General features: G+C 36.5%; 2 protein-coding genes across 3 annotated transcripts in view; one reads left to right on the top strand and one right to left on the bottom strand.

Annotated features, from left to right (window-relative positions):
* Positions 1–8,412, top strand: part of LOC140933643 (calcyphosin-2-like) — a 14,558-nt gene extending 6,146 nt beyond the window's left edge. The window contains exons 8-21 of one of the 2 annotated variants that reach the window (XM_073383249.1): positions 171–242; positions 1,115–1,149; positions 1,565–1,649; positions 1,727–1,794; positions 2,131–2,223; positions 3,107–3,274; positions 3,453–3,546; positions 3,906–4,024; positions 4,555–4,664; positions 4,938–5,092; positions 5,633–5,752; positions 7,145–7,241; positions 7,568–7,650; positions 8,224–8,412. In XM_073383249.1, coding sequence (XP_073239350.1) covers positions 171–242; positions 1,115–1,149; positions 1,565–1,649; positions 1,727–1,794; positions 2,131–2,223; positions 3,107–3,274; positions 3,453–3,546; positions 3,906–4,024; positions 4,555–4,664; positions 4,938–5,092; positions 5,633–5,752; positions 7,145–7,241; positions 7,568–7,650; positions 8,224–8,313 — 1,389 coding nt within the window. In that variant the 3' untranslated portion in view covers positions 8,314–8,412. The remainder of the gene's footprint in view (positions 1–170; positions 243–1,114; positions 1,150–1,564; positions 1,650–1,726; positions 1,795–2,130; positions 2,224–3,106; positions 3,275–3,452; positions 3,547–3,905; positions 4,025–4,554; positions 4,665–4,937; positions 5,093–5,632; positions 5,753–7,144; positions 7,242–7,567; positions 7,651–8,223) is intronic. The other variant, XM_073383248.1, reaches the window with a different exon arrangement.
* A 5,476-nt stretch (positions 8,413–13,888) lies between these two features.
* LOC140933649 (uncharacterized) lies at positions 13,889–14,767 on the bottom strand. Its single transcript, XM_073383254.1, has one exon. It carries the CDS (start codon positions 14,611–14,613, stop codon positions 14,146–14,148), a length of 468 nt encoding a protein of 155 aa, XP_073239355.1. The 5' UTR covers positions 14,614–14,767; the 3' UTR covers positions 13,889–14,145.
* Between the last annotated feature and the right edge of the window lie 337 nt (positions 14,768–15,104).

The raw sequence follows: 15,104 nt of genomic DNA, 5'->3' as shown, positions 1-15,104 counted from the left end.
GCTACTTTCAGGCAACTGGATTGTCTTCTCCTACCTGGAAAGAAACAGGAATGCATAGTACCACGTCCCCTTCCTTCCTTTCTTTCTTTCCCCTTCAATGGAGGGTCTGATAATCTTACTGATAAGGTCAGGGCTTATTTTTAACAAGGTGATTGTTTTTGTTATTTTAGGCTCTTCATGCAAGGAAAAATGATGTCAACAATGTAAGCGATGGTGTTGAATTTGAAGAGTACCCACGCAAGGTTAATAATGGCATTAAAAATAGAATTTCAAGAGGCATTTTTGAATGATTATTTTTCACTGGAAGTACACGATACAGATAGTTCTGATCTTTCAGTTCAAATAATATGTTCCTCAAAATGTCAACCAGGACCATGTGTGCTTGTTTTGATACATTTTAATGCTCAACTATCACACAATTTTTGTTCCAAAAACTGTATACCTACCCCCTTGGTAGACGTATTGCTTTAACCTGATTTCCTTATATTTAGGCTCATAAAAATGTGAGCGCTTTTTGTCTGTGCACAAGTATATGCAGAGTGCCCAAGTAGCTGCCAGAGCTGGCACATTACTTTACATGCCAGCTCTATTTTGCTCGCATTTGCTTTCTTTTCTTTTCGTGGATTGCTGTCATCTTGATTGTGGCAGATCTTTGCCAATCTTTTCTCCCAGAGCTAAGAGCTTGTTCAGTAAGTACATGTACATCTGGTTTTTCTTTTGAATCCATTAGTGTGATGGGTGATGCCTGGGGTGTGCCATGTCAGCGTTAATTGCTATAGATACCTCTGTAGACTTGAAGATGCTTGTTTGGTTCCTCACCCACCACCAGTCAGCAGCTACAGTTTAACTCCTTAAGTCTGGATTTAATTTATGCACTTATAGTATTCATTTTTTGTATCAGGGGGTGAGGGCTGGGGCCTGGGGGGCCAAAAATTGTTTAGGAATGAGAAGATTGATTCCCATCCCCTCTGAGTAGTAGTATTCTTAAGGACGTGTCTAATTCCTGAACCATAACAATGACTGCCATCAATGTTCTGATTATTATAACTATTTTTATACTTTTTTATTAAGTTCATATACATGTATGTTTTAATGTTCTGTTTGGTTTTAATAGGTAGATGAGAGTGATCCTTCTTACAATGCAAACAAGTAGGTTTTTATGTTGTATGACAGACAAAAATGGGGCTCTACAGACTATGAGACCTCAGCCATGATTAATTATTATGTATTCACCAATGAAATACCAGGTAAGCTTTCGGGCGAAAACTTGATGTCTTCACATGTGAAAATATTACCATTGCTATGGCTACATGATAAATCACGCCTTTCACACCAAAAAACTATTAAAGTGAAATGGTTTGGTATTTCATTAGTGTTTATATAATAAATAGAACATTACATGGCCACTTGGAGATACAAAATTTCTCTTGTTGTGTTGAAAAAATATTTCAAGAGTGAGCGCAAGAGAAATTTCGTATCTCTGTGCGGCCATGTAATATCCTCTATATATGTGTTGTAAATAATTGTCATAATAAATACATGTATGAATAATCTTTTTTTTCAGTGTAGCAAATCAGTACAATAGACCTTGGAGTACACAGCCAACAACTCAGAGAGAACAAGCTCAGTTAAAAAGAAGACAAGAAGAGGTAATTATACTGCTTCCAAATACTATAACTGTTCTTTTATCAACGTAGTTGACTTTGTTTCTGGCTGTAAAAAACAGGAAGTTCTACATTCTGAGAAGAAGAAGGATCTGATTGTGGAAACAATTCTTGTGGATCAGCTTTCCAGGTGTGGTGAAAATTTTCCCATATTGTGAGGCTTTTTTATTATTACTATTATTTTATGAATCACTCAAAAATTCTTCAACAATTCATATACTGAGAATTATTCAAAAGAAATGAATGTCCAATGAGTTTCTTGATATCTGAAGTAGACACAGCTAAAATTTACTTTTACATCTAATTGTCTTTGTTTTTCAGTATTTTACAAAGTGAAATTTTCGTAGCTTTGCTGAATTTTAAGTTTGCGAGTGACAAATAATATACATCACTCCCAAAAGTGGCCAAACTAAAAATGATATATTGCCAGTTGCCTTTTTTTAAATTCAATATTTTACATCTTTAGGGCAGCAGTCTCTGATCCACAAAAAAACATCAACTCAATTCCTGCTGATATTGGTCCCAAAGAGAGAAAGAAAATGGAATTTTATAACACAAGGTAATAAAAAATTAATGTGAGTTGTTAGTTACTGCAATCAAATAATATGATATACATTCCTGATCTACTATTCAGTCATTCTCAAACTTTTTACTTCAACCAATGCCTTTGACACATACTGGTACTTTGTTGCTACTCTCATTAGCAGCGTCATTACTGCAGCGTTGGTGACAGTGGTAGTGGTAATAGTGGTAGAAGCATTAGAGGAACTGTTAATGACAATGGTGCTTTTGATGGCAGAGACAGGAAGTGACCTTAGCAATTCTAGTGTCACTGGCATTGCTCTAGTTCATGACATTGCTAATGACAACAGCCATGGTAATGGAAGTAGAGGTAGCAGTGACAGTGTATTGATACTGGTATTGGCAATGTCATGACCACTGTCAATGCTAGTAACACTAGCATAATTGCTATAGTCACTTTCTGTCTCAGCCATCAACAGCACCACTGCTGCTACCTTCAACAATGTCAAAACCAATACCAATGCCATGACCCTACCGTTGGTACATAACTGTCACTTCCTGTCTCTCTCTTGGTGACCATGACCATCCACATGAACTGCTTCATCTGTCACGACCATCAACAGCAGCACTGTTACTACCGCATCACTCCCACATCATTACCACCTCACTGCCACTATTTGCACCAATGTTGCTTATAATACAGCTTATTCACATGACATCACGGTGGCCACATTATTTTGGTGTTCCAAAACAATGAAGCAGTGGCCATGTTGATGTGCCGAGACAGCCCTGTGGGAATTTTATGTAAAAGCTTTCGTTTGTTTGTATAAATTAGCATAGATGCTGGCTTCGTGAGTGAATACGCTCTATAGTACCATGTTTACTTAGTCTTTAATATGACTTTTTGTACTGATCTACAGGAGCCCTGCTAAAGGTTCAAATACTGAAAATGCTCTTGCCAAGAGGGTGCGTTTTGGTGCCAGAATTGTAACTAAAAATGGCCGTGATGCTCATAGGGAACTAAATGGATTCTTCTTTCCAGTTGACAACACAATAACACTTTATGAATTTCATCAGTTTGGAACCAGGTTTGTATATAATAATGGTAGGCATTTTATAATGCATTTGTTATTGCTATTAACCCAAATAGCTTTTTGCACTGGTGCTAACTGGAAGTTACTTGCTCTTTTATTCAACCATTACCAAATACCTCCAGTGAATCACCTGTTAACATCTGTTGTTAAACCCTACCTTTTCTACTCCTAGATCACAAGCTTTGCCATTTATTCAGCGCGGCTGCTATAACCATGTTCAGGGAAGGAGAAAGGGGCAACCATATACCCTGATGGATATCTTTGTGGTGAGCATACAGTCATGTACATGTCATACATGTATGTAAATAAAAAAAATGATAAATAAATAGCAATTTAGAGGTAGAACCAAAATTATTACAAGCTCAACGCGCTATGGCATCTTGATGCCACGATTTGAACCCAGGCCACATTGGTTGGAGATACACATAAGTACTCTCACCACTGCTCCACCCTTGTCCCCTGAGAGTTGTTATTGTTAAGTGCAATAAAATTTCTGGTAATCAGTTTTTTAAGAATCATTTTAAAAAATAGAGTTTTTTGTCAACAATGTTGCTAATTCATGGTGGGTATTATTAAAATAATGATAGGCTTACAAGCATTTTTGACTTTCCTTTTTTATTTTTAGGGCAGTAATTTATCATTTGCAACAGCCTCACAATCATCGCTTCCACAGAGTGTGAGTGCCCGCCCTGTTGTTGTGTTCAGGGTTTCTGAAGTTGATGATCAAGCTAGGCAAGCACATCTGTAAGTAATTATCGTAATCCTAAGCGCCTAATGGTGAGCAATGTAAAAACACCACTGAAAATTACAAAAATTTCATTTTGAAAATTCAAAGAAATTAAATAGCACCATGCAAAAGTTGTACTAAAATGTACACTAAATTGAATGATAACACGATAACAACAACAAATAAGAACAACAATCTTTAATGAATTTCATGCAACAAGTTACAGTTGTCTTGTCTACACAATTAGCAAAAATACTGGTCTAGGCGAGACAGTTTAGTTTACAATTATATTTACAATAAATGGTTATAAGAAATAACACACAAAGACAATTGAAATCAAACCTAGTGCAAAATGTGTGAAAACTTTCTTCAGATAGAAAAACCCTGGTTAATGTATCAAACCAGACAATCTCCCACTATTCCTTGAAATTCGTGCTTTGGTACAGGACTGCAAAGCTTGGAAGTGCAGGACCATTTCACTTTAGATCCCCTATGTGCTCCTCAGCTGAGCAAAGATAATTTAGTTTCTCTTTTGTTATAATTTTAGATTTGAGAGCTGTCAAACCCTTGATGAAAAACGTTCAATAATGGAAAGATTAGATAACCCACTCTCTGATGCAGAATTGCAAGAGCAAGAAGTATTGGACAATGTACAAAGTATGTGTAATGTAGTTAGACATAACTGCTGGAGATATTACTAACCTTACATAACTATTAACTGTTTGTTTCAGATGAGGAGTGGCCTAACAGATGGTTCACGGTCTGATAATTTGAAAAGATTCCTACCTATACTGTAGATTAAAGTAATCAATTTTAGTTCAACAACTTATACACCTTTTCATGTATTTTTTCATCCTTAATAAAAATTTTTTAGGAGTAAAACTGTGAAAACACAGAGCTAAAAGTGAACTGGCTTATTTTTTCCTTCAGGTATGGTCAAGAGGCAGCTTCAGAAGAGGGCAGTTAGAACATTGATGGGTCTTGGTCAACACTTTAGAAAGATTGACCAGTCTGGAGATGGTCTGTTAGATCAGCATGAACTGCAAAGAGCTCTGGAGACCTATCATATTACAATCCCTGATGAGGTATGTACAATAGTTTTGTTCTTTCCCAGTTCTTTCCCAGTCTTAGTGGCAACTAATCGAGTGTGTAAATAAATTATATGGCTGATTATTTGGAGAACTGTGCGCGCAGAAGAAGTCAGGTTTGTTTTGTGAGTGTGATTATAGACAGAATTGGGTGACAAGTTTTGTGACCAATAAAACTATAATAACTGAAACAAAATTTGAGAAAAACAGCAAGACACTGTCAAGATATCTCAAGAGTATTTTTATAGACATCATAAATATAATGTAGACATGAGAATCTAAAAAGAACCTTGGCACCTATTACAGCAGTTATATGCATGATTACACCTACCGTCCAATTACTTCTGCATGATAGGTACTGTTCCATTATCAGTCCCATTGTTAATGCTAACAGGGCTGCTGATATCCAATCAGATTGGAGTTTATAGTTATGATTAATAATAATGTTATTAATATGTTGAAATCATCTTCCTATGATTAAAATCCCCAAGTACAGTGGTGCTGTCTTTCTAACTTTTATGCATTTCATTATTTCAGACTTTTAATCACTTGTGGGATATTTTGGATGTAAATGGTGATGGTTTTTTAGACTATGGCGAATTTTCAAGGGGATTTATTGGTGAAATGAATGAATTAAGGAAATCATTGGTTAGAAAAGTAAGTGTATATGGAGAGAAAGTAAATGTCCACACTGGTGTCTTTTGGCTTTTCATACAACAGGAAGATTGCCTAGCAAGAAAGGATGTCTGCTTAGTGCATGGGAGGCTATCATTTTACGTTTTCATTTACATGGGAAGAAGCTGGTGATTCCATTAATATTAGTATGCAGCCACTTTAAGCAGCGTACATAGAGACTAGTGTCCGATAGCCCAGGGCCAGTGGATTTTGCTATCGGGCTAGTGAATTCTGTTTTTAACTTGCCCAATGGGCAAGTGATGTTTTATGACGAATTCGAATAACAGAAGAACTGTTAAATCAATTCTGCTCTTCAAAAAGCTTTTGGGGCTAGTTGAAATGACATCTGGGATAGTAAATGTTAGCTTCAGCTTACCCAAATGTCAAGCTGTAAAAATGATTTCCTCTGCACCCTGTTAAGGGTCATCATGCAATGCTCCGCCCTAGGAGTGTTGCACGACAACCCTGAAAACAGCTGCATGGGAGACTAATGCTGTACTTAAGAGTTACTGGTAAGTTAAACTTCTCTGTATGGACACCTTCACCCTTAATAAGTCTCAAGAGTGATCAACATCAGTTTTCTCCTAACAGTAAAGATAACAGTATTAATACATAATCAGGAGAAAAGGTCATAAGATATAAAGAAATGGTCATCAAAGGGAACATGATCTGATCCTTTAACAAATTCTCCATACTAATTTTTGAAGGAAATGTAAGGATATCAGTCTGGAGAATTTTTTTGTGGATATTGAGGCTTAAAGCTACGTACAAACGGATACAACTACAACTCCCAACATTGTTGGCCTAACAATATTGGGAGTTGTTGGGTCTGTTTTTACATGGCTAAAAGTTTGACTGGTCTCAAACTTTGCCCAACAACTCCCAACAAAACGCAACAACCTGCAACATCATGTAACAGGGTGTACAAACAGATGCAACTTGTAATATCCACCAATGGTGGGAGTTGTCAACCAACAATGTTGCATCCATTTGCATGGGGTGTAAAGGGTTAAGATATGATGACAGGGCTGTCATTAAGAGGCAGGTCCCTGGCTACTATGAACGTGGCCCATGGCTACTTTCAAAGGAAAATATGAGAAAAATACAACCAAAAGAAACCCCTAGCTGTTTGATTCCCAGCCCTTTGTGTATTTACCACGCAACTTGACATCTTAGTGACAATCCTGTGATGGAGACTTTGCTTTGTTTCAAAGAGGCTCAACTTATAATACAGTTCCAGCTCTGTGATATGGACACCTGGATGCAATGCAGGTGTTAAGCTCTGTCAATAATGGTATCCATATTGTTAAAAAAGGATTTTATTGAAGTTCCTAACAGGTTGTGAATTGATTGTTTTAATTTTTTCAAAAACAGGTGTTCCGTAAACTTGATCCAAATAAGAATGGTGTCATCAGTTTAAATAATATGAGAAAATTCTACTGCACTAAGAAGCATCCTAAAGTAGTTTCAGGTAAGAAACTTGTGAAACTGCTTCTGTAGCCTACAGTCATGTACTCCCTGAAAAAAATTCCTGTTGTTATTTATATGTCTTATTTTTCAATGTATCTTTCATTGGCTTTGCTTGTTAGAGGATAAACTTACATGTCTACAATTTGTACATTAATTTTTTGCAAACACAGTGTGGAGTTAAATTGATAATAATGATGATGATGATGATGATAATGAACAAGATTAAACGAGCAATGATGGAAAGAAATCAATAATGAATGTACATAGTGAGTTACAAGAAACTTTTTGTTTATACAGTGTTTTATTGTGCTGATTTCTTTTCTTCAGGAGAAGTGAGAGAGTCTGAAATTGAGGAATCCTTTCTAAGGTCTTTTGAACTCTGCGAGAACAAGGGACAAGTGACTTATGCAGTAAGCTGTCACTCTATATTATTTTTTCTTGATCGTTGAATGAAGAGGGGGTTGTGTTCAAAGAGAGGGTCCCTCTACCCATAGGCTGTTCAATCAATTGAGGTTAATGCCACTAAATAATGGCTCATGATCAGTTATCTTGAATCCTTTATAAACCCCACTCTCTAGCCTTAAGGCTTCATTTTAGAAAACACATATTATTAACCCCTACCCCCACCTTCCCTGCCACCTTGAGACTTTATTGATCAGAATTAATAATACATTGCTGTTAAGTATTAAAATAAATTATTTATGCACTCTGATCAAAATACAGTGCAATTTGTCTGTCCATATCTCTCAAATGTCGAACAGCAATGCCTTTCATCCAAAATAGAATGAGAGTACACCATAACTCAACCCTGATTCATCCTCTTTCCTTATTGTCGCCCCCCCCCCCCTCCGCCTCTCTGCACCCCTACCCCTTCTTCATCAAGTCCATTTATTATGCCAGGAAAATTTAGTCCACGGTGGGGCTAAAAAGAGGATTTAAAGTGTATATAAATTAGGTAATATCTTTTTTGTTACCTTAAACAGGAATTTGAAGATTATTATGAAGGAGTAAGTCTTGGCTTTGCTAGTGATCAGGAATTCACAGCCATGATGAGAAACTGTTGGGGAGTGTAGTAGACATAATAGCAATAGTCATAACTACAGACCCATGTAAATATAATTTGATAGTGTTTTCAATAGACCCTGCTGTAACTCATAACCAGGGTTGTCACTAAGTTTTCAAGCTGCCAGGTAAATATAACAAGTAGGCAGGGAATCAAACAGCCAATGAAACTAGCCAGCTAGCCAACTAGCACATTTATAGTAGCCAGCGGAAACTCCCGGCCCCCGCCTGTAAATGACAGCCCTGCATAATACCTATCAAGGGTGTCAATACATATTGTTAGTGTTAGGACTGAAGAGCACTTTTATTCTCCAAAAATTAATATGAAAGCAAGTTTTTTGACTCAAATCATTGGGTGTTCGAAGGTGCTTTTTCACTGTACATTTTTAGTTTTTCTGTCAGTCTATGTTGTCTATGAGTGAGAAAATTGCCACTAGAAAATTCACTAAAAAACAAGGCAGTCAAGGGTGGTATTAAAAACCAAGACAATAGCTGCTAGAATTTCTGCTAAAAACACCACAACAATAATAATGAATGGAAACAAGTTTGAGTCAAACTGACATAAGTTTAGTACAGTTACCTATTAGGGTTATCTTTAATTGATTTTTCATGCATACTGTGGTTGATCAGAACTATCCAGACTTTAAAGATTTTGCCTGTTGCCAGCTTAGTCATTAACAAAGGAAAAAAGTCATATGATGATATTATTATGAGCTCGTCTGAGCTGCCAATTAAAACCAGGGCAGTGGAAACGTTACTTTCAACACTTAAAGTTAATGTAGAAAGTCATCTCTCAGGCTGTGGTATCACTGGAAGTTGTCTGACACATAGCCTTTATCAGAGAAAAATATTTTAAGCTGGCTTGTTGGAGCTTTAAGCCAGTAAGGTGAGGTATAAAACAACAGACCATAGTTTTCCTTTTTGGAAAAGACATGTCTGACAAGGTAACTATTTTAGTTGGTCAAAGAAGAATAGTTTTTGGGCAGACATTATGTTGACTAAAATTTCAAATGTATTTGTGGGTTTTACTGTAGCCTGCGTAGCAAGTGTTTCTTCGCGAGGTTCGTCCAGAAAGCTGGGACAAGAGCAAAAAAAAAAAATGAGTGACAGGGGAGGGGAAGGGGAAAGAAGGAACCGCTTGCCCGCAGACCCCACGATTTTGAAAAACTGCGTTCGCTCACGAATGCAGCTTCTGATTGGCGCGGTGCGGGTAGTATTGATTACTTAGCATTTGAAACATCAATCAAACCAGGTATGCTTTGTTTTCGTGCGTCACAGTTCTGGTCTCATCTGATTTGTGGTCGCAGATTACAAATGTTTTGGACTGATATTTATTTGAATCGTGTTTGTACGAAGGTTTATGAGATCAGAGTCTTCAAAGTATAATTGGAGATCAAGCAGTTGAGACTAGGGAAGGCCAATTTTTTGAGAATGACGGCGTGCAGATCTGACTGGAAAAAATGGACTGTTTGTTGGAGATAACATCAACATAAATCAGAACATTGGTACTCGACACTAGCTAAAGCCGCCATGGACAAGCGATTTGTCAGCTTTTAGAAATGAAAAGATTCTTTTTGTTTATTGGAAATTTAGCGACATCTATTGTAGACAACGTTTCGACACAGGCTGAAGAGCAGCCGCTCTGCAAAACTTATACCCGGCGGAGTGAATTATTCCGGACAAATCATTGACATGTTGACAAGGTTTCAGACAAGATAAAGCCACACAATAAAAAACAAGAAATTCCGCAGCAATCACACAAAGTTTTAACTTTCTTTTATCGTAAATCTTTTTTATTGCAGTTCTTGCAATCGCCTGCAACGTGTTCTATTAGAGAACAAAGTAATTTTCAAATCTGGTAATCCAGGGGTAATCTGTTCGTTATGTTTCTATTTTGACGAGCTGTCAATTTACAAATGAACCGAACCGTGAAACATCAAGGGGTGTTTTCCAGAATCGTGGGGTTTGCGGGCAAGCGTTTCCTCTTCTCCCCTCCCCCTCCCCCTTCAACCTTTTTTTTTTGCTTCTGCTCTAACTTTCGCGCAATAACTTGATTGGAAACGCTTGGTTCTAACTTTCGCGCAATAACTCGATTGGAAACGCTTGCTACGCAGGCTAGTTTTACTGAAATTTCTTTTTTTTTCTTACAACCTTTACCTGTAGTAACAGATTTCTTGAATTGCATTGTCCTGAAGGTCCTAAATTTATTTATACTACTACATGAGAAATGCAATATTTCATTGGCTTAGAGCAGTGGTATTTCAGCTAATTTTGAAATACCTACATGTGGGAATTACAAACCTTTTGCGGGTAGTAGTATAAACAAATAATAGCATGACTTGTTTGTGATATTTGGCATAAATACCACTCGTGACATTTCAAAATTGTCTCAGATTACGTATAACAATTTCAAAATATCACTCATGGTATTTATGCCAAGTATCACTATAAATCATGCTATTACCTATACTTATACTACTACACGAGATATTTCTGTTGTTTGATTGGCTTAGAACAGTGGTATTTCAGCTTAATTTGAAATACCTACATGTGATATTTCAAAATTGTCTCAAATTTAACTCGCCTAACGGCTCGTGAAATTACGTATAACAATTTTGAAATATCACTCGTGGTATTTATGCCAAATATCACTACAAATCATGCTATTACCTATACTAATACTGTTTTGTACTACAGTAAGCAGTACAATAATATTACATTCTAACGTTTTTATTTAGTACTGTTTTGTGAGAGCTTGTTACAGAGCTGTGTGTATAATAATTATTTTGTCACAAAACGTTTTGGACAATTCACGTTTTTAGACTTGAAACAATATTCTACTTAAAAGATCAACTTCCCTTTTTACTTCACCTGACCAGACAAAAGAGTGGTGTGAAGATTTTCAGTGGTCAATTAAGTGGCACTGAAAATTTGCCATTTTAAACAATTTTATACGAAGTGAGTGATGATATTATTACATTCAAGAAATACATTTTACAATAAAGCTATTACAAACTCTGAACACCCTATTGGGCTCATGCAGGTTTCAACCAACTTTTTTTTTTTGGGGGGGGGGGGTGGATAGATATATTTGACAAAATTATTAAATCACCTCATCTGTCTAAACACTGTGCTCCAGATTGGACAGAGACAAAAGTTTAATTTCTTTGTATGTTTGAGATGTTTTAAGTTAAATCACTCATAAGTATTCAATGTGGATATTTTTATTCTATATTTCCCCATACATGTATACAACAAGCAGAATTGTAATAAATATTTATTATACTGGATGCTTAACTCTTTGGTATGCGTTTTTGTTTCATATTTTATACATCTTGGTTTATTACATCGTAATCTATATTACAAGGGTCTTTATTTCCACATTTCTTCGATATTATGGGTCCTAAGCAGGTTAACAGCTATATGGCACAAAAACAACTCACTGGGATCTAAATGAATCAGTAGGGCAAGAAAAACAAAGAGATTAAACCAACTGACACGCTATAGTTTTCCTCCTTTTCACTGCAACATTTCTGTCCCAGCAGTGTGTTTTTGTACAATGTGACCTTTAACTTGTAAAATTTAGTGCTCATTAGACCCATGGTAACAAGGAAATTTTAAGCATGAATAACAACAGGCTTCAGTCTTGTTTTCCCAGGCTGCAATCTCCTTGGTAAGCGCTAAAAATTGTCTGTTCCGTTTTGTTCTGGTGGGAATGGGCAAAATAGACTGTAGGGAAAATGTTTTGAGTCCACCCATTACCTAAAGGCTGTGTTGTAATTTACATTAACTAAGAATCATGACTCAACCATTCTATTGACTTAAATACCTTCATGTTTCTAAATAAATAATTACGATTTTTTTTTACGCTGAATGTTGGCTAGCTGGAGATTGTTTTGTTCTTTAAATTGATTAACCTCCCATTACATTGTTAAGCCAAACATACATAAATATCTTGAAATACTATGATATTCTGAAATGAAATAGATTATAATAATATGTATAAAATGTTGGGCTAATATGACATGATACATTCATTCTATGTACACCATTCATACTCAGGGATAAAATACTTTACAATGCTTTTTGTCTTTTCTAATGATATTAAAAGTCTGGAGAGCACAAAAATCTTTAAAATGAATTTTATACATGTTCAAAAGCGCAGGACTGGTTTTAAGGTATAATGGAAAGCGCTGATACTTTTCAAACCAATGTTCTTTTGAGTCGTACTATTAAACATGATAATTGTGATATGCCTTCTCCAAGTAAACACTGTTTGAGAGCAATTTCATGTAGTGCCTTAACAAAAAATCCTGTAAAATGCTGGATACAGAGAAGCTGCACTGGAGTGATTTCAGAATGAAAGTCGCGCCATTAAAGATATTGAATTCTGGAATTTCTGTACATCCTTCCCACTAAATTATTCACATCCAACAGTGATAAGTTGTTGCCCAAATTTTTATCAGGAGGTGGGTCATATAACCAAAAGTTGCAAAGGGACTAAAGGAACTACAGTAGAAGCTCTAGTAAGCAGACACCTTTAGGGACAAGAAAAAGCGTCCGTAACTTGAGCTGGTTGCTTACGAGAATGGTGCTGGTATGCAGCCACTAGAGGTATAAAGGTTAGATGGCCGATTAAGGAAGCTTTCCCAGCTACAACTGGGAATGCAAAAAAAAGTATTAATTTTTTTTGTTAGTGTTGGGCTATACTACTGTTCTGACAACATTGTAATTCAAGCACAAGCATCAAATTTAAAATGTAACCAGACATGTATGTGAGAAAAACAAACTCTGAAACTGATATAAATTCATTGTGACAGTCATATTAAAAATAATACAACATTCACAGGCAAATGAGATTTCATTTCAGTTGTCATCTTATGAAAGCTTAAAAACAAAGTGACATCTATCTCGTACAATGTTAACCCTGAAAGTGTCTGTGGCTGCCTCAGGAATGTGAAAATACAGAGCTTGTATGGGAGTTGAAACGGGGCTTTCTGATGGCGGCTGTAAATAGAGCTGTCCACTTACAAGTGTCTGTTAAGAGAGCTTCCACTTTGTAATAATAGTTATTTCAAAACACCTATTATATAATGGGGTGCAACTTTTTAAAGCTGTGGGCCAGTTTTATGTGAAGTCAATTTGTATTCTATTTTGATCAGTGTTTAGACCTTTTAACACGTGTCATGTGACTTGTCTAATATCGTCATTGTTCCAAAAATTATTTGTCGTTTTTTGAAATGGAACCAACAACCACATTGACAATCTTTAAGAATATTCTAGTCCATCATGACAATAATCATTGTATTTATGAGGAGGGAAAAGGAAAACAAAAGTGAGCTTTTTAAGGGTGAACACTTTCCAAATTAAAAGCTCTCGATCTTAAGTATATTTCTAAAAATAAACTACGTAAGCTGAACTCAAGAAGAAAGACCACTTTTGAAATGGTCTTTTTTCTTGAGGAAAAAAAAAGAAATTATAAAAGTCTTAAATTTAAATACGCCAAGTCCACTTCTAAATTAAATAGCTATAAAAATCTAACTACAATGGAAAGTATAGGATTAGGAAGACGTCTAGGAAGAGAGTTGAAGTTTCCCTCCTTCCACAAGGTACTATGCTCTCATGAACTGTCAATTTACACGTTGCTCCCGGTCCCAGGTTAGAGTGATTGCGTTGTGATCTGTTTTAACCGCAAGGACAAAATACGTTGAATGGAGAGACTTTTTAAAGAACAGGTACCACAATCCAGTGGATATCGATTGCGGGACCATGGCTGCCCCTAACTCATTAAATATTCTTTTGACGACACTAAACGCAATAATCTATTTCAGTTTCACTCACGCTCAAACGTTCACCTCCGGATCATCTGATCTGGTGCTGTTCCTACCCGCAGAACTCCGTACAATGAGCGATTTTCCTTTGTGTTCTATCAGTAGTCTAGGCAGCTCTCCGTTGGGACGTTTTTCGAAGCAGAATCTCACGAAGGAGCCGCTTAGTTTCGCAGCTGGTTTTGTCAGTACGACTTGCCAATATTTGATGCATTTCGCTCGGCTTATGGCCACAAAACTAGGCGGCATACCGACAGGAAGGATTGATCCATCGATCCATGAATTTATTTTTTCTATGCCATTCTCCTTATCGTACTGCAAGGGATCCAGCTCTAAGAGATCGCCCACAATGTTTTCCAAATCAACATCAATATCATCGCTTTGATATCGAGAATAGCGCGGACCACACACGGCGGAATCGTAGGTGCAACAAGGACAGGTAGTGCTGCAAGGGCAGTATAACCAACTGCACATTTGGCCCATGGTTTTTAAATTTCCGTTGTCTTTATATCATGTTTTCAGCTCCCACTTCTCTTAGCTGACACCTGTGCCCTCGCGGAATGCATAGAATTTGGTGCGATACACTATGTGAACCCTTACATAAAGCACAAATAGAAATTTGCGTTTTCAACGCGGGCTCAACTAATTATGTTGGTCACAAATACTCGGGGTCAGGAAGTGTGTTAATAATAGCCATTCTGTGAAATTTTGGTTTTGCAGATTTGCCTGTTTTTGAGATGTTGTTTGGTTTTCACATCTAAATTCAACAGTTATTCAGATTTTGTCGTTTTTGGTTTGCAAGTTCCTTGTATTAGTATTTGGTTTTTTGTTTTCACCAAAAAAACAACGCAGTTATTCTGATTTTGGTATTCAGTGCGGTTTCCAGTTTTCAACAAGGAAATTCTTGAAAGAGGGACGAATTTTGCATCAGTTTTGGTTCTTTTTTTAACGTTTTCAGTTTTGATCAATATTTT

This window comes from Porites lutea, chromosome 4 (genome assembly GCF_958299795.1).
Source record: "Porites lutea chromosome 4, jaPorLute2.1, whole genome shotgun sequence".
NCBI classification, from domain to species: Eukaryota; Metazoa; Cnidaria; class Anthozoa; order Scleractinia; family Poritidae; genus Porites; species Porites lutea.
Note: the sequence above shows the minus strand (reverse complement) of the source record. Positions and strands in the feature narration are given on the sequence as shown.